The sequence below is a fragment of the Scomber scombrus genome, chromosome 3 (assembly GCF_963691925.1).
Source record: "Scomber scombrus chromosome 3, fScoSco1.1, whole genome shotgun sequence".
Lineage (NCBI taxonomy): Eukaryota > Metazoa > Chordata > Actinopteri > Scombriformes > Scombridae > Scomber > Scomber scombrus.
In genome coordinates, this window is record NC_084972.1 from 35,447,356 (window position 1) to 35,466,915 (window position 19,560).

The 19,560-nt window shown below is 41.0% G+C and overlaps 1 protein-coding gene and 1 long non-coding RNA gene across 2 annotated transcripts; both read left to right on the top strand.

Annotated features, from left to right (window-relative positions):
* The first annotated feature begins 1,992 nt into the window (after nucleotides 1-1,992).
* Nucleotides 1,993-3,367, top strand: LOC133978037 (stonustoxin subunit beta-like). Its single transcript, XM_062416361.1, has 3 exons — nucleotides 1,993-2,038; nucleotides 2,357-2,403; nucleotides 2,525-3,367. The coding sequence occupies exon 3, from the start codon at nucleotides 2,557-2,559 to the stop codon at nucleotides 3,067-3,069; it is 513 nt and encodes a 170-aa protein (XP_062272345.1). The 5' UTR covers nucleotides 1,993-2,038; nucleotides 2,357-2,403; nucleotides 2,525-2,556; the 3' UTR covers nucleotides 3,070-3,367.
* A 4,954-nt stretch (nucleotides 3,368-8,321) lies between these two features.
* On the top strand, nucleotides 8,322-9,338 carry LOC133977589 (uncharacterized). Its single transcript, XR_009924973.1, has 3 exons — nucleotides 8,322-8,465; nucleotides 8,768-8,793; nucleotides 9,185-9,338. It is a non-coding gene; the product is annotated as an uncharacterized LOC133977589 (long non-coding RNA).
* The last annotated feature ends 10,222 nt before the right edge of the window (nucleotides 9,339-19,560 follow it).

A 19,560-nucleotide genomic window follows, 5' to 3' on the forward strand; every position in this document is an offset into this window, starting at 1 on the left:
TTAGACTATAAGGACCATAGTTAGAGAGACTTTAAGGACCAGAGTTAGACTATAAGGACCAGAGTTAGAGAGACTTTAAGGACCAGAGTTAGAGAGACTATAAGGACCAGAGTTAGACTATAAGGACCATAGTTAGAGAGACTTTAAGGACCAGAGTTAGACTATAAGGACCAGAGTTAGAGAGACTTTAAGGACCAGAGTTAGAGAGGCTATAAGGACCAGAGTTACAGAGACTATAAGGACCAGAGTTAGATATGCTATACGGACCAGAGTTAGAGAGGCTATAAGGACCAGAGTTAGAGACTATAAGGACCAGAGTTAGACTATAAGGACCAGAGTTAGAGAGGCTATAAGGACCAGAGTTAGAGAGACTATAAGGACCAGAGTTAGACTATAAGGACCAGAGTTAGAGAGACTATAAGGACCAGAGTTAGAGAGGCTATAAGGACCAGAGTTAGAGAGACTATAAGGACCAGAGTTAGAGAGGCTATAAGGACCAGAGTTAGACTATAAGGACCAGAGTTAGAGAGACTATAAGGACCATAGTTAGAGAGGCTATAAGGACCAGACTTAGAGAGACTATAAGGACCAGAGTTAGAGAGGCTATAAGGACCAGAGTTAGAGAGACTATAAGGACCAGAGTTAGAGAGGCTATAAGGACCAGAGTTAGACTATAAGGACCAGAGTTAGAAAGACTATAAGCACCAGAGTTAGAGAGGCTATAAGGCAGACCAATCGCACCAATGTGTGTGGGGTGGAGATTATTAACTGACCTCATTGTATTTATAGATTTGGAAGTTGAAGTGAAATACATTTTGAAAACATTCTGGGATTAAGTTGTGAATAGAAACCAACGGATCGAGTGGAACCAGCAAATCTGTTGGAAAATGTTATTCTGGCAAAACATTATTGCATAGTGGAAATACCATTGAGGTTGCTTTTAAAGGTGCATACAGTATTACAATATGAAATGTAAGGATAAATCATTGTATACTATAAGTTAACAAGGATTTTTTAAGATAACAAGTGTTTTATTTATATTTTTGCTATCTTGTTGGAAACAAAGTAGTAACATTGCAAACTGAGCCTGCTTCAGTAATGCATTAATCACATTATACATATTTCAAATTAATTCTGAAATGAACAGCACTAAAAAGACACAATAACATCTTACTTTTTACTATTCATTCCCTCTTCAGGCTGAGTGGCTGTAACCTCTCAGAGAGAAGCTGTGCAGCTCTGTCCTCAGTTCTCAGCTCCCAGTCCTCTAGTCTGAGAGATCTGGACCTGAGTAACAACAACTTGCCGGATTCAGGAGTGAAGCAGCTTTCTGCAGGACTGGAGAGTCCACACTGTACACTGAAATCTCTCAGGTCAGGATTCATCAGCTTGTTCAACAGATGAACATTTAAAATGAACGAATGACATTAGAGGATAAACATTAAACTTGTAGGATTGAATTGATGAACTTCAGAAGATGAGAATTACTTTTTTAGGAGATTGTTCCTCAAGCACTAGTTTCCAGCTAAAGAGCAGACCTGTGGCCTCTGTCTTGTGGAGACTTTTATGAACCATTGCAAATTCACAGTTTATGAAAGGAGGCACTGTGGAATTTGAAAAAAAGTTAAACATACCAAACCTGAAAAACAGCACTCTGATAAAAGTATTTCTTCATTCTTCATTCTTCATTAACTGTTTTTTTAGCATTCAAAGGTAAAAACATCAGATTAAAACATGTTGCTGAATCCTCCCTCAGCTGCTGACTTTTAGTGAGTTAGTTTGGAGACAGTTTGTTGTTGTATGTGACTGCACACAGCAGTACTCTCACACTGTGTGACATGTGTGTTGTTTTGTGTGTTTGCAGCCTGTCAGGATGTCTGATCACAGAGGAAGGCTGTGCTTCTCTGGCCTCAGCTCTGCGCTCCAACCCCTCCCATCTGAGAGAGCTGGACCTGAGCTACAATCATCCAGAAGACTCAGGAGAGAAGATCCTGTCTGCTGGACTGGAGGATCCACACTGGAGACTGGACACTCTCAGGTATGGACAGACAATGTGTGATAGAGGAGGAAGAGCTGGAAACATTTTCTCTGTCAAAGCTGATCACAGATCTCAACTGAATCTTTGACTTTTTCTTCTTTCTAACTGAAGTTTCCTGTAAATGTTGAAAGTTAAACCTGATTAGATTCAATCAGGGTTTCAGAAGGATTGGGATAGTGGATTCAGATTGGATCAAAGTGTGTGAAAGCCCAACCCCACATTAGAACAGAATAATAAAACAGTAGACTAGAGCCATGTAACGTCCATGTTAGCATGCTGAAAGAGAACGTGCTGCTCTGACCCCCCTCCTCCTTTCAGCCTGCAGCCTGCTGGAGTCCGATGGTTGACACCAGGTCTGAGGAAGTGTAAGTGTGATTTTCATTTCATTCATCAAACTGTGACATCACTCATTCACATCCTGCTGAGGATGAAGATGAAGTCATCATCAATAACTGCAGCTGCATTGTGTCTCGTTCTCTCCATCAGATGCCTGTGAACTGGAACTGGATCCAAACACAATGAACAGAAACCTCAAACTGTCTGACAACAACAGGAAGGTGACACATGTGAAGGAGGACCAGTCATATCCTGATCATCCAGACAGATTTGATCACCGGCCTCAGCTGCTGTGTAGTAATGTTCTGACTGGTCGCTGTTACTGGGAAGTCGAGTGGAGAGGAACAGTTTATATTTCAGTGACCTACAGAGGAATCAGAAGGAATACAGACAGTTATTATTGTGGATTCGGAAGGAATGATCAGTCCTGGAGTGTGAGGTGCTCTGATGGTGGTTACTCTGTCTGGCACAACAACAGTGGAACGTCCATCCCCTACTCGTCCTCCTCCGCCTCTGGTAGAGTAGCAGTGTATGTGGACTGTCGTGCTGGCACTCTGTCCTTCTACAGAGTCTCCTCTGACACACTGATCCACCTCCACACCTTCAACACCACATTCACTGAACCTCTGTATGCTGGGTTTGGGTTTCGGTCACAAGACAAGTTTGGTTCCTCAGTGTCTCTGTGTCCTCTGTAGGAGAAAGACGTGCTTTACAACAAAGACATTACATGCACCAACAGCATAATAAGAAAATAGACATAAAATGAACATAGAAATGCTAAAAATGGGGCGTTTCTCAGTATGAGCACAGCAGACTTCCAGAGAACAAAAGGGACTGGAGCACACCAATTAATTTACAACCTTTAACTGAGCAAACAGACTAACATTTCAACTCTACTGAGTCTTCATCCAAGTCAAAATGTACAAAGACATGAGGAACACAACAAGGGCTTTGATTGAAGTCATTCTGCAAGTAGAACAGCAGCTCAGCTTCAACACCAGCAGTCATAACTCCAGGATCCTCTTTAGCACCACAAACTCTGTAATAACCCCTCTGGCTGCTGTAGAACAAATTCCATCCAAATCAGCTGTGAGCAGTTAAAGAACTTCTTTCAAGACAAAATCGATAGCATCAGGCCAAATATTTCACACCCTACCAAAGACTTCTCACTGGCTGGACGCTCCTGCTATTAACAATTTACATCTGGTCACTTTGCACCTGCTTGGTTGCACAATTGCAGGCATGAAGCCAACTAGCTCTTAGCTCAGTAAACTAGCTCTTAGCTCAGTAAACTAGCTCTTAGCTCAGCATTGTTCCTACGAGGCTTTTAAAACAGCATTCTTGCAACAGTTGGCCCGAGCATATTAACATATTTAAATGTTCTCTAGACACAGGCACAGTCCCGTCTTCTTTTAAACATGCCATAGTTCAACCACTCTGTAAGAAGCCCGGTCTTCACCCTGCTCTTGTGATTAATTTTACGCCAATTTCTAAACTTTCCTTTTTATCTAAGATTTTAGAAAATATTGTTAGTAATCAGATTCTGTCATTTTCAAACCAAAACATTACTTTTGAGGAGACCTAGTCAGGGTCGTACAGAGACAGGTCTCCTTAGAGTGACAAGTGAACTCCTCCGTGCTGCAGATGCCAGAAAATGTTCTGTGTGAATTCTCTTCCATCTCAGTGCAGCTTTTAACACTGTCGACTACAAGATTCTCCTGAATTGCCTGATATGCTGGGCTGGCAACTGTTTCCACTCTTACATTTCAAAGAGACAATATAATACTTCATAGGCAGCTCATCCTCCACACCAGCAGATACTTCATGTGGGCTTCCACAGGGTTCAGTTTTAGGTCCACTTCTTTTCAGCCTTTATGCTCCCATTAGGATGAATTGTACAACGTCACAACATCTCCTTTCACAGCTAAGCAAATGATTCTCAAATCTACCTCCACCTTAATTCACACAACCAGGACGATGTAACCCAACTGCAAAATTGTCTGCATGACATCAAAGACTGGCTGGCTCACAACTTCCTTCAGTTAAACGAGGAGAAGACAGACATCATACTCTGCTACCACATCATACCACTGTTATTGCTCAGAACCTCAGTCACCTTTCTACCTTCGTCAGACCACATCCCAAAATAATCTGGGTCTTATATTGAACAGTGATCTAAACCTCAATAAACAGGTTAATTCCGTTGTCTAGCTTTTCCAACTCAGGATCATCTCCAAAATCAGGCATCCTCTCACTGTCTGAGCTCGTAGGAGTAATTCATACACTAATATCATCCAGACTGGACTATTGTAACTCACCATGAATTCTCTCAAGCTATTTATCCCGTCTACAACTTATCCAGAACCCCCATCCTCATTACAGGATAACATTCAAAATTCTCTTAATTTGTCTTTAAATCTCTTCATGGTCTCATCCCCACATATATCTCAGAACTTCTCGCCCCCTACAGCACCAGCAGACCCCTCAGATCCTCCTCAGCATGTTAGCAGGGCTCATTCTGTTGACACTTTTAAAATCCATCTAATGACTCACTTTTATTCTCTGGCTTTTAATCGTGTTTAATCGTGTTTTATTTTGTTTCATTTCTTTGGGTTTTAAATTTGTGCTTAAATTTTGTTCTATTTGAATTTTGATCCTTTCATGCTTGTATATACATATGTCTGCTGTTGTGTGCTTTTTTCTCAAAATAAGTTCAGTCAGATATGCAGTAAATTCTGTTTTTCAGTCTATAAAAAATCAAACTGTTAATATAGCTGAATACAATCATTGAATATAGACTGATCCGTTCATTTTTAATACATTTATATTTATGTATTTTGATGATATTTGTACATATAGAGCTCAGAGACAGCACTGTTGTTCTGTCCAGTAAAACATGAAGCTTCACTTTACATTCAGACAAACTAAAGACAGCTACAGTTGTTAGATTTCATCTGTGAGACCAACATTTATCTTCCAAAAGGAATGAAATCATATGAACTCCAGCACCACTACAGCTGTCCAAAGGCCTTATCTCAGACCTGTTTTAAATGTTTTTAAATGTTTTTAACTTTTAACCATTATTTTATCTGTTTACTTGTATTCTTTCATTGTTTTATTTTCTTCTATGTTCCCATCTAATCATGTTTTGAGTTGTTGTTAATAGTTATAAATGCTAAAATGGGATGCTTCTCAGTAGGAGGACAGCAGACTTCCAGAGAACCAAATGGACTGGAGCACACCGATTCATTTACAACCTTTAACTGAACAAACAGACATTTCAACTCTACTGTTTCTTCATCTGAGTCAAAATGTTAGTAAAGAGATAATGATGAGAATGATGTACATATGACCTCAAAACAAATGGATCTGAATGTTAAAGTATGAAGCTGTCATAGTGTTTAAAATAAATTCAGTGTATTCTATGATATGTTCAGTTAGAAATAAATAAACAAGAAACAGCAACTTAACCAATAAAGTGAAAGAATAATTAAACTGGTTGTGGTGTCATGGTTCAGTCCCAGTCTGTCCCAGTCTGGCCCCAAAAAGGTTGTAAACCACTAATATATATATATATATATATTATTATTGTTATTATATTATCCATTGTGTCAAAAGTCTGAAAAGTAACTAAAGCTGTTAAATAAATGTAGTGGAGTAGAAAGTAGCATCACATGGAAATACTACAGTAAAGTACTAGTACCTCTAACTGTACTACAGTAAAGTACTAGTACCTCAAACTGTACTACAGTAAAGTACTAGTACCTCAAACTGTACTACAGTAAAGTACTAGTACCTCTAACTGTACTACATTAAAGTACTAGTACCTCTAACTGTACTACAGTAAAGTACAAGTACCTCTAACTGTACTACAGTAAAGTACTAGTACCTCAAACTGTACTACAGTAAAGTACTAGTACCTCAAACTGTACTACAGTAAAGTACTAGTACCTCTAACTGTACTACAGTAAAGTACTAGTACCTCAAACTGTACTACAGTAAAGTACTAGTACCTCAAACTGTACTACAGTAAAGTACTAGTACCTCTAACTGTACTACAGTAAAGTACAAGTACCTCAAACTGTACTACAGTAAAGTACAAGTACCTCTAACTGTACTGCAGTAAAGTACTAGTACCTCTATCTGTACTGCAGTAAAGTACTAGTACCTCAAACTGTACTACAGTAAAGTACTAGTACCTCAAACTGTACTACAGTAAAGTACTAGTACCTCTAACTGTACTACAGTAAAGTACAAGTACCTCTAACTGTACTGCAGTAAAGTACTAGTACCTCTATCTGTACTACAGTAAAGTACTAGTACCTCTAACTGTACTACAGTAAAGTACTAGTACCTCTAACTGTACTACAGTAAAGTACTAGTACCTCTAACTGTACTACAGTAAAGTACAAGTACCTCTAACTGTACTGCAGTAAAGTACTAGTACCTCTATCTGTACTACAGTAAAGTACTAGTACCTCTAACTGTACTACAGTAAAGTACTAGTACCTCTAACTGTACTACAGTAAAGTACTAGTACCTCTAACTGTACTACAGTAAAGTACTAGTACCTCTAACAGTACTACAGTAAAGTACCAGTACCTCATCAGAGGAATATTTTGCTTTAATACTTTCAGCAGAAAAGCAGCGGAGCCAATCAGCTGTTAGTTTCACTTTCTAACAGTTAGTTGTGACGCAGATAAATTTCTACACGCAAACATCCAGCTGAAGGTAATGAAACAACTTTTAAATGTTTTACTCGTTATGTGTAGTTGTTGTTAGCTTATGAATTGATTTTGCACATAAGAGTGTTTTATTAATGAGGATCAGCTGATCGGTAGTTAATCCGTGTTTTATTAATGAGGATCAGCTGATCGGTGGTTAAACCGTGTTTTATTAATGAGGATCAGCTGATCGGTAGTTAAACCGTGTTTTATTAGTGAGGATCAGCTGATCGGTAGTTAAACCGTGTTTTATTAGTGAGGATCAGCTGATCGGTAGTTAAACGGTGTTTTATGACTGACAGCAGCTTTTCTGTAGGAATCATGAGAAGTTTACATTCTTGAGATAATTCAGTTGGTCTATTTCCTGCTTTTTGTATCGCCTTACTTCCGCTTCATTACATTATCAGAGACACATTTTACTTTTACTACAATACATCAATTTGACAGCTTATATTAAGATGTCAAATAAAAGAGAAATAAGAGTGTGTGTATTTATACAGTCTCTGTGGTTATCAGTCTTTAGAGAACAAAGTAATGTTCGGTGTTTGTTTACATGTTCAACGTTTAGATGCTGTTATTAACAGTTTGTACGTATTTGAAGATTTTAATTACAACAACAAATGTATTTCTTGGGTCATTTATTGATGATTTTATGCATGTTTTCTGTAAATAAGTTAACAGTTTGGTTTTAATGAAATAGAATTGAGATGTTTTGCCTCCAGCTAAGCCCCGCCCCCAAAACACGTCACACTGTTTACAAGCTGTTAGGGGTCTATTGAAGTTATTTGTGTTTAGTGTTAAAGCAGAATTCCTGAACTAAAGTGAGAAAGATGAACATGAACAAACTGCATCTTTCTGCATGTCAGCAGCTCAAAGATGAACTTTACTGGTGTTTGTTGAGCCTCAGTCTCATGTTGGAGGTTTTTCAGCTTCTCCTTCTGGTCATTAGAAATGATTTGGCGCCATCTGGTGGCTCAAAGATAAACTGAATGATGTCAGTACTCAGAACTGCAGCAATTACACAATTAATTGATTACTTTGTGTGTGTTTCTCCTTCCAGGTATCTACTGATTTAACCTTGTTCAGTTTTGCCTCCCATCACTGCTTTATCTGTAGGGAATCATGCATATTCATAGATAATATACATAATATCATTTAATAATTATTTTCTTATCTCCATTCCCCATTTGTATTTATATTAGGAACATTTCTACGGGGGTAGGACTTTTCCCCACTCCTTCTGTCCTGAGGAGATTAAACTCATTTTTCAACTATTCAAATGTCTTAAGAACAAGACTCTTTTTGAGACAGACCTGGTCCAGACAGCAGAGAGCCTCACAGAGAACACCTTCATGGGAAGAAGTTGAGTAAGTGGACCTTTGTTTGCTCTCTAATGTTTCCTCTTCATCACAAACAAGCTGAAGAACAAAAAGAACAGAACAAAAGAAGACTCATAATTTCATCACTGATTTCTGGTCTTTGTTTAATTTGAATTGTCTTCATTATGATGGCTAATGTCACACTAAGTTCATCCAGCAGTAAATCCTCAGAATAACAGCTGACTGCCTTTAAATCAGAGTCTACATTTAGAAACACACATTTGATTTCCTGATGAGTTTTTCTGTCAGACTGAAGAATAATAATGAACCTGTGTGTGTGTCTTCATCAGGTGCTGCAGGTTACCAACATGGAAAGGTATTACACTCAACACTTCACATTACAGCTGATACTGTTTGATCCTCACTGTTCAGTCTGACTGTGTTTCAGTTAAACATTACAGTAGCAGTACTGTATATGTGAATCTGCTTTATCTTTTTCCATGTTGACTCTAATGAAGACACAGTCGTGTTCAACATGAGTCTGTTTGAAATCTATCAATGTGCCACAGTTCCTCTTTTCCTCTGAAGGTTTCTGTCATTGTTGAAAGATGTGCAGAAAACCTCTTTTCACCTGAGTTTCAGACTTTATTCAACTTTACTGTGTTGATCCTTTTCTTGTTGATAGCTGCTAGTTTCTCCAACAGTTACTGAGGCTGAAGACTAAACAGTGAATTTCCTCCCTGCTGCTCTTCCTCTCTGTCTATCAGGATCCATCAGAGACCAGACTCCTCTGAACCTGAACCTGAACCTGGACCTGGACCTGGACCTGGACCTGGACCTGAACCCAGCTGTGTATCTATGAAGAGTGACTGGTCAATTGATCGCCTCATTGATTTTAAAGAACAACAACCGTCTGCTGAAACAAAGTAAGCTGTAACTGAATGCAAACAGCTGCTCAGAATAACTGATCTTCTTGCTGATATTTAACAACTCTGTGAAGAAAACTGGTCAAACTAATCCACCATTTTCTGTCTGATGCATGAAATGATTGTTTCAGTAGTTACGTGCACAAACTACAGTATATGTGACAGTTTGTATGAACACAGACAAACAGTGACTTATAGATGTGATTCTACTGATTGTTTCCTGTTGTGAAAGCTTGTAGGTTGAAAAGTGTCCAGCAGCAGAGTTCAGACTCCTCTGTACCCAGCTGTGTGTCCCTGAGGACTGATCAGTCTGTTGCAGCACTTTTATATTTTGTCATTTTCACACATTTTTATCCAAATTGACTCTTAAGACAGGAAAGACAGTGAAGCATTAGAGGACAGTGACTGAGAAAGAGGTGTTTCTTAAACGCACCGTGTGGAGCTGACTAACTCAGTCCACCATCACAGGACCAGAAACAAGAAGAGTCTGGATCCTGATTTCATACCAGGCTGTGATGGTGCTACCAGACATCATAGTGGCTGCTGGTGCTGGACTGCTGAGCTTTATATGTATAATTAAACATGAGTCTGTTTGAAATCTATCAATGTGCCACAGTTCCTCTTTTCCTCTGAAGGTTTCTGTCATTGTTGAAAGATGTGCAGAAAACCTCTTTTCACCTGAGGTTCAGACTTTATTCAACTTTACTGTGTTGATCTTTTTCTTGTTGATAGCTGCTAGTTTCTCCAACAGTTACTGAGGCTGAAGACTAAACAGTGAATTTCCTCCCTGCTGCTCTTCCTCTCTGTCTATCAGGATCCATCAAAGACCAGACTCCTCTGAACCTGAACCTGAACATGGACCTGAACCTGAACCTGGACCTGAACATGGACTTGAACCTGAACCCAGCTGTGTATCTATGAAGAGTGACTGGTCAATTGATCGCCTCATTGATTTTAAAGGACAACAACCGTCTGCTGAAACAAAGTAAGCTGTAACTGAATGCAAACAGCTGCTCAGAATAACTGATCTTCTTGCTGATATTTAACAACTATGTGAAGAAAACTGGTCAAACTAATCCACCATTTTCTGTCTGAAACATGAAATGATTGGTTTACTTGTTACGTGCACAAAAAATATGTACCTGTTAAAATGTATAGACAGATGTGATTGTAGTGATTGTATTGTATTATCTATCTATTCTGTAGGATTGGATGTTATTATCCCTTAGTTGCACACTTGAGGCTGTCAGGACTCTGTGGGATGGTCAAGTGAGTGATGGCATCCTCTGGGTTGTTAAGTGGCTCCCTCCTTCCTTGATGTTTTGTTGATAGGCCCATGACACATCCCAGGCTCACCCCCGAGATACTATTTATTTACTTGGGAGCCCAGGTGGAGTCCATTCTCTTTAGCCACAGCCACTAGCTCCCCTTCTCTGCGGTCTTTGAGATTTCTTTGACTGCCTGCTGGTGGTCCTTTCCTCGCACTCCCATCTCCCGGGGTAGCTTTGATGTTGTTTTGGCTATGAATCCTCTAAAGCCTATTTCAACCTGCTGGACCTTTGCTGTCCAGCCTCACTGCTGCACTTCAACTGCCAGCTCTGCGTAGCTCAGCTTCTTGCGCTCATAGGCCTCCTCCACTGCATCCTCCCAGGGCACTGTGAGCTCAATGATGTAGATGAATTTGAGCAAGGCTGACTATGAGGTCTGGTCTGAGGTTGGTCGTCACAATCTCAACTAAGAAGCAGAGCCTCTGTTCTAAGTCTGCCACCAGCTTCCAGTCGCGTGCCACACTTTGCCTCCCAGCATCTGGTCTAGAAAAACTGGGAGTGCAGAGTGGCCTGATTCTTGCCTTCCCGGACAAATCCTGTGGTCTGCCAGCTGGAGGTGGGGTGAGGAAGGGCATTGACATTCATCTGCTGCCTTTCCAGCACTGCTCCAGGACATCATAGCACCTGGTGGTGCCACCAGAGAGCGAGTGTTGAGTGACCACCAGGATATATTTTAGTGTTGCATGTGGGGTCTTCAACATACCACTGGCTGAGGTTTTTGGGAGATGGCAAGACATCGTAAACAACCTTGATGGTGAAGCTTGCTCTGACTGTCTCTATTTACCACAGCTCTTTTCAGGAGATCTTCCTCTTTTCCACTCCCTCCCATGTCATCCACTGCTTTTTCACACCTTGCGTCCTCCTCCTGCATCCCTACCTGCATCTCTGGGGCAGAGTGGCCTTGTTCCAGGCTGGTGTGCTGGCCCCTAGGCCAAGACAACTTCTTGCTTGCTGTACTTTGCCCACAATGTCCCTGTGCTTGAGTGCAACCTTTGCCTGCTCTGTTCTTTCCAATAGGCTCCATTTCATCCCAGTAGCCAGGATGGGAGCAGCTTGAGCTACCAATGGATCACTGGAATCCATTAGCATCATCTCCAGCCTTACCTGGACATCACTGCTTCCAGCTGTAGCAGCTAGGTGCATCTCCTAGCTGTAGTATGTTCCTTAAAGTGCAGCAGTACATCCAGCATCATGCTCGTAGTGAGGCTCCAGGCTCCAGGCAGCATAAACCACCTAACCTTCTACATTTAGCCGTGATCTGAGGGGAAGCAGTTGAATACAACTCTCTGCCTAAATTGCTTCACGCTGTTGTGAAGAATAAACCAAGATTGTTTGCATTGATTTTGTGAATTGTTTAATGGCTTCAGTTGGAGCATTTGGTGTGGGTGTGGTCCCTGCTCAAAGGACAGGTACCACTGCATCCCGGCAACACTGACCCATACTGTTTGAGTAATTCTTAATTAAATGGCCTCCTGATCCCTTCTTGGTCTGGGGATGATGTAATTTATCAACTTCCCTTTAGATGCTCACACACTTTACACAGGAACCTTAACATATTACTGAAGGAGAGTTTGGTAATTACCCAACTATCAGTCACCTCACAATGTTTATGAAACATAAACCAGACTTTTACTGGAAGAATCCTAAATTGTCTGCAAGAACTTTTCCCACCTCACAGTAGACATTAAGACAACCAGTGTTATATCTCAGTATCCATCAGTCCAGACTCCCCTGAATTCAGCTGTGTGATTGGTCAGTGGGTACTTAGACCTGATGATGAAAACAGATGGACTTGTTGTTCTGACACTTCTTCATGAGATATAAAGGTGGTCAGCCATCTCCTCTCTGAGAATGTTTCATCACAGCTTACATTAGTGTTTACATCTGGTTTTCATTGGAATAAATAACAACAGAACACAAACATGTAAATAAGCCAAAAACTGTGTTCAGCCTGTAATGCAAAAATAATGTTACATTCCTCATGATTCCTCTGTGGAGGTACATGTACATGTTACAGTGTTTCACACTGTAACATGTACTGCTAATATATTTGATATATCCTCACATCATCATCCTGTGTTTATTAGGAGGAAGCTGGAAAACAGAGTGACCACACTGAAACACATCGTTATACTTCAAGGAAAAGGCATCATGTTGATGAAAGGAAAGGATTTAATACTGGAGGCACAGTTAAATTGTCTGTTTTTATTAAAGTGAGATTTAAGACTTAAAATGTTACAGTCAGATGATGTCAAACACATTCACACTGGGACTTGACCAGTACAACCAGTCTGATACAACCACACACTGGCTCTAGCTGCCTTGCTCAAAGGACCTACAGCAGTGTGCAGTGAGGGAGGGAGAGCTTCATGGAGGGTTGGTGAGAGCTGTTCGGACTAAACCAAACTGACTCTGAGCTGAGAGCTACAAACAGACTGAGCTTATGATTCTCAGTGGGATCAGCAGGAGTAGTAAAGCTTTACCACTACAGGGACTCATCTGATTCTCTGTTCACATCCAAATATCACTTGATGGACCTTTAGCTTGTGTTTGTCTCTGTGTGGACAGACATAATGTGAGCTCATTCTTCATGATTCCTCCACAGAGTGGACCAGGAGAGCTCAGAGGTTCCCAGTGGTCAGTCTGCCCAGCAGCATCAAACACACCTGGACTCCATATTTATGGTCTGTACATGTACAACAACTACTTTTACATCTATTGTGTTCACAATCATCTCCATGCTGCACTTTGTAGACCAGTGGATTTTCAGTGTGTCCAACATGGATCTGATGTTTGCTTCATGATGTTAGTTTGATTGTGTCATTCATATATTATTCTGTTCCAGCTGCTGGAGGAGAACATCGTCACTTTTGACAAGAACGAGCTGAAGAAGATGCAGAAGCTTCTGAGTCCAGATTACCCAGAATGCTCAGAGAGTCAGAGTGAGGATGAGGAAGTGTTGGACGGTGAGGACGAAGAGCAGAGGAGGAGCAGCAGAGACGCATTTCTGAAGATCACAGTGCACTTCCTGAGGAGAATGAAGCAGGAGGAGCTGGCTGACCTTCTGCAGAGCAGTAAGAGGATTTTAACAGATTTAACGTGAAGGATAAAAGAAACATTTACTGATGTCTCAAGAGATGGAGGAAATATGTTCATATGTGGATTCTGGGCGGCTGTGGCTCAGGTAGAGCGGTCGTCCTCTAATTGGAAGATTGCCAGTTCGATTCCCGGCTCCTCCAGTCCACATGTCGATGTGTCCTTGGGCAAGACACTTAACCCCAAATTGCTTCATACACCGTTGCTGTGCCAGCGGTGTATGAATGTGTATAAATGGTTAGCTTCCCCTGATTAGCAGGTTGGCACCCTGCGTGGTAGCTTCTGTCAACAGTGTATGAGTGGACTGTATGTGTGTGAATGGGTGAGTGATATGTAGTATAAAGCGCTTTGAGTGGTCGTAAAGACTAGAAAGGCGCTATATAAGTACAGTCCATTTACCATCTTTAGGGGAATTAAACCTGCCAGATTTCCTTTATTAGTAAATAATTGCTACTTATTTCTTGTGTATTCATTCAGGAAGTCCTGCAGGTTGTCAGTTTAAACTGAAGTCTAACCTGGAGAAGAAGTTCCAGTGTCTGTTTGAGGGGATCGCTAAAGCAGGAGACCCAACCCTTCTGAATCAGATCTACACACCGCTCTACATCACAGAGGGAGGGACTGCACAGGTCAATGATGAACATGAGATCAGACAGATTGAAACAGCATCCAGGAAACCAGACAGACCAGAAACAACAATCAGACAAGAAGACATCTTTAAAGCCTCACCTGGAAGAGATGAACCAATCAGAACAGTGATGACAAAGGGAGTGGCTGGCATTGGGAAAACAGTCTTAACACAGAAGTTCACTCTGGACTGGGCTGAAGACAAAGCCAACCAGGACATACACTTCACATTTCCATTCACTTTCAGAGAGCTGAATGTGGTGAAAGAGAAAAAGTACAGCTTGGTGGAACTTGTTCATCACTTCTTTACTGAAACCAAAGAAGCAGGAATCTGCAGGTTTGAAGAGTTCCAGGTTGTGTTCATCTTTGACGGTCTGGATGAGTGTCGACTTCCTCTGGACTTCCACAACAATGAGATCCTGACTGATGTTACAGAGTCCACCTCAGTGGATGTGCTGCTGACAAACCTCATCAGGGGGAAACTGCTTCCCTCTGCTCGCCTCTGGATAACCACACGACCTGCAGCAGCCAATCAGATCCCTCCTGAGTGTGTCGGCATGATGACAGAGATCAGAGGGTTCACTGACCCACAGAAGGAGGAGTACTTCAGGAAGAGATTCAGAGATAAAAAGCAGACCAGAACCATCATCTCCCACATCAAGACATCACGAAGCCTCCACATCATGTGCCACATCCCAGTCTTCTGCTGGATCACTGCTACAGTTCTGGAGGATATGTTGAAAAGCAGAGAGGGAGGAGAGCTGCCCAAGACCCTGACTGAGATGTACATCCACTTCCTGGTGGTTCAGCTCAAACTGAAGAACGTCAAATATGATGGAGGAGCTGAGACAGATCCACACTGGAGTCCAGAGAGCAGGAAGATGATTGAGTCTCTGGGAAAACTTGCTTTTGAGCAGCTGCAGAAAGGCAACCTGATCTTCTATGAATCAGACCTGACAGAATGTGGCATCGATATCAGAGCAGCCTCAGTGTACTCAGGAGTGTTCACACAGGTCTTTAAAGAGGAGAGAGGGCTGTACCAGGACAAAGTGTTCTGCTTCGTCCATCTGAGTGTTCAGGAGTTTCTGGCTGCTCTTCATGTCCATCTGACATTCATCAAGTCTGGAGTTAATCTGCTGGAAGAAGAACAAACAACATCCCAGAAGTGTGAAACAACAAAAGAAGAATCTGCAGAAACACGTTTCTATCAGAGTGCTGTGGACGAGGCCTTAAAGAGTCCAAATGGACACCTGGACTTGTTCCTCCGCTTCCTCCTGGGTCTTTCACTGCAGACCAATCAGACTCTCCTACGAGGTCTGCTGACACAGACAGGAAGAAGCTCACAGGCCAATCAGGAAACAGTCGAGTACATCAAGAAGAAGATCAGTGATAATGTGTCTGCAGAGAGAAGCATCAATCTGTCCCACTGTCTGAATGAACTGAATGATCGTTCTCTAGTGGAGGAGATCCAACAGTACCTGACCTCAGGAGGTCTTTCCACAGATAAACTGTCTACTGCTCAGTGGTCAGCTCTGGTCTTCATCTTACTGTCATCAGAAGAAGATCTGGACCTGTTTGACCTGAAGAAATACTCTGCTTCAGAGGAGGCTCTTCTGAGGCTGCTGCCAGTGGTCAAAGCCTCCAACAAAGCTGTGTAAGTACACAGATGGTTATATTTTTAATTTATTGCACATCAAACAAAAAAATACACAATATATGAAATATACATAATACATGCAGAACTTTGAGATTATGAAAACAAGAACAAAAAGGAACAACAGATAAATGTGCAGGAAAAGCCAATGTAACCCACAGGGGCTTGTTGAGTGGCCCTCCTATGATGAGACATACAACATAAAAAACAACAATACATACAAAGGATAAACAAAAGCATTAGGAAAAACTAAACTGATTGATTAAACTTAAAATTTACAGATGCATGGAATATGATAGTGAGAGTGGCTATGATGTTGCATTACTTAATTGGTCCAGAAAGAAGAGTATGCTTAATTTCTTATATGATTTTATATTGATTTGTAATATGATCTGGTGATTGGTTCCAATGGTGAGGAGCTCTGAATCTGAATCAAAAAATGTTTTGGAAAAGGTGGCTGACCTTATTGTAATTATAGATTTGGAAGTTGAAGTGAAATACATTTTGAAAACATTCTGGGAGTAGGTTGTGAATAGATTGAAAAACAAACCAGCAGATTGAAAAATGGATCGGGTGGAACCAGCAAATCTGTTGGAACATTTTATCATTCTAATAAAAGGTTTTTGCATTGTGAAAATAACATTGAGGTTGCTTTTAAAGGTGGATACAGTATTTAAATATTACATTTAGGGATAGATCAGTGTGTTAGTTAACTTACATTTTTCAAGATAACGCATGCCTTATTCTTCTGATTACTCCAATATTTTGCTATCTTGTTGGAAACAAAGTAGCAACATTGCAAACTTTAAAACTGAGCCTGCTACAGTAATGCATTAATCACATAAATATTTCAAATTAATTCTGAAATGAACATGTTAATTTTAACAGCACTAAACGCACACAATAACATGTTACTTTTTCCTCTTCAGGCTGAGTGGCTGTAACCTCTCAGAGAGAAGCTGTGCAGCTCTGTCCTCAGTTCTCAGCTGCCAGTCCTCTAGTCTGAGAGATCTGGACCTGAGTAACAACAACCTGCAGGATTCAGGAGTGAAGCAGCTTTCTGCTGGACTGGAGAGTCCACACTGTACACTGGAATCTCTCAGGTCAGGATTCATCAGCCTGTTCAACAGATGAACATTTAAAATGAATGAATGACATTAGAGGATAAACATTAAACTTGTAGGATTGAATCATCTCATATGGTTTATCAAGTAGTTTTTACTCAACTTCAGCAGATGAGAATTACTTTTCATGCAGATGTTTATTAGTTCTTTTGTTTTGCTTCTGTTGTTGAATTGTTGAATATCATGGATGATTTAACAGATTTCCTCTGAATTTGTCTAAAAAACTTAGAAGTATTAGGAGAGTGTTCCTCAAGCACTAGTTTCCAGCTAAAGAGCAGACCTGTGGCCTCTGTCTTGTGGAGACTTTTATGAACCATTGCAAAGTCACAGTTTATGAAAGAAGGCACTGTGAAATTCGAAAAAAAATTCAACATACCAAACCTGAAAAACAGCACTCTGATAAAAGTATCTTTTTATTCTTCCTTTTGGCAAAAGCTTCTCTCTTCATGAACTGTTTTTTTTAGCATTCAGAGGTAAAAACATCAGATTAAAACATGTTGCTGAATCCTCCCTCAGCTGCTGACTTTTAGTGAGTTAGTTTGGAGACAGTTTGTTGTTGTATGTGACTGCACACAGCAGTACTCTCACACTGTGTGACATGTGTGTTGTTTTGTGTGTTTGCAGTCTGTCAGGATGTCTGATCACAGAGGAAGGCTGTGCTTCTCTGGCTTCAGCTCTGCGCTCCAACCCCTCCCATCTGAGAGAGCTGGACCTGAGCTACAATCATCCAGGAGATTCAGGAGAGAAGATCCTGTCTGCTGGACTGAAGGATCCACACTGGAGACTGGACACTCTCAGGTATGGACAGACAATGTGTGATAGAGGAGGAAGAGCTGGAAACATTTTCTCTGTCAGAGCTGATCACAGATCTCAACTGAATCTTTGACTTTTTCTTCTTTCTAACTGAAGTTTCCTGTAAATGTTGAAAGTTAAACCTGATTAGATTCAATCAGGGTTTCAGAAGGATTGGGATAGTGGATTCAGATTGGATCAAAGTGTATGAAAGCCCAACCCCACATTAGAACAGAATAATAAAACAGTAGACTAGAGCCATGTAACGTCCATGTTAGCATGCTGAAAGAGAACGTGCTGCTCTGACCCCCCTCATCCTTTCAGCCTGCAGCCTGCTGGAGTCCGATGGTTGACACCAGGTCTGAGGAAGTGTAAGTGTGCTTTCATTTCATTCATCAAACTGTGACATCACTCATTCACATCCTACTGAGGATGAAGATGAAGATGAAGATGAAGTCATCATCAATAACTGCAGCTGCATTGTGTCTCGTTCTCTCCATCAGATGCCTGTGTACTGGAACTGGAGCCAAACACAGCAAACAGAAAACTCAAACTGTCTGACAACAACAGGAAGGTGACACATGTGAAGGAGAAGCAGTCATATCCTGATCATCCAGAGAGATTTGATCACCGGCCTCAGCTGCTGTGTAGAAATGTTCTGACTGGTCGCTGTTACTGGGAGGTCGAGTGGAGAGGAACAGTTTATATATCAGTGACTTACAGAGGAATCATCAGGAAAGGAGACAGTTATTACTGTGGGTTCGGAAGGAATAACCAGTCCTGGAGTGTGAGGTGCTCTGATGGTGGTTACTCTGTCTGGCACAACAACAGTGGAACGTCCATCCCCTACTCGTCCTCCTCCGCCTCTGGTAGAGTAGCAGTGTATGTGGACTGTCGTGCTGGCACTCTGTCCTTCTACAGAGTCTCCTCTGACTCACTGATCCACCTCCACACCTTCAACACCACATTCACTCGGCCTCTGTATGCTGGGTTTGGGTTTCGGCCACAAGACAAGTCTGGTTCCTCAGTGTCTCTGTGTCCTCTGTAGGAGAAAGAAGTGCTTAACAACAAAGACATTACTTGCACCAACAGCATAATAATAAAACAGTCCTAAAATGAACATAAAGGAGTTTGTATCGTTTGCAGTGCCTACTACTTTCAACTAACTACGTAATTACCCTTGCACTTATTAATAGATTTAACACATTTCTAAGATATCAACCTATGTATGCAATCACATGTACATTTATACTTTATTGACTATATTATTTATGCTTGTTGTAAATGTACTTTCTAGTTACTTTGTGTTATAGCTTCCACGTGGAAATTAATTAATAAGTTGGTCACAAAAAGAATTTGCCTGTAGCCTATCAGTTATGATTCTGTCCGTTGTCTATGGTTTGAAAACTGGTTCATAAATATTTCAAAAGGTGTTCCGCAAGGTTCCTCATCCTCATTTGATTCACTCCAACTTCAATTAACACACAAATAAGTTAGTTTTAAACACAGACACTAAGCATACTCTGACTGAATCCTGTTATATTATTTCTTGTAATGGCGCATGCATAGAGAAAGTGCCCCAGTTTACTGTAAATACCT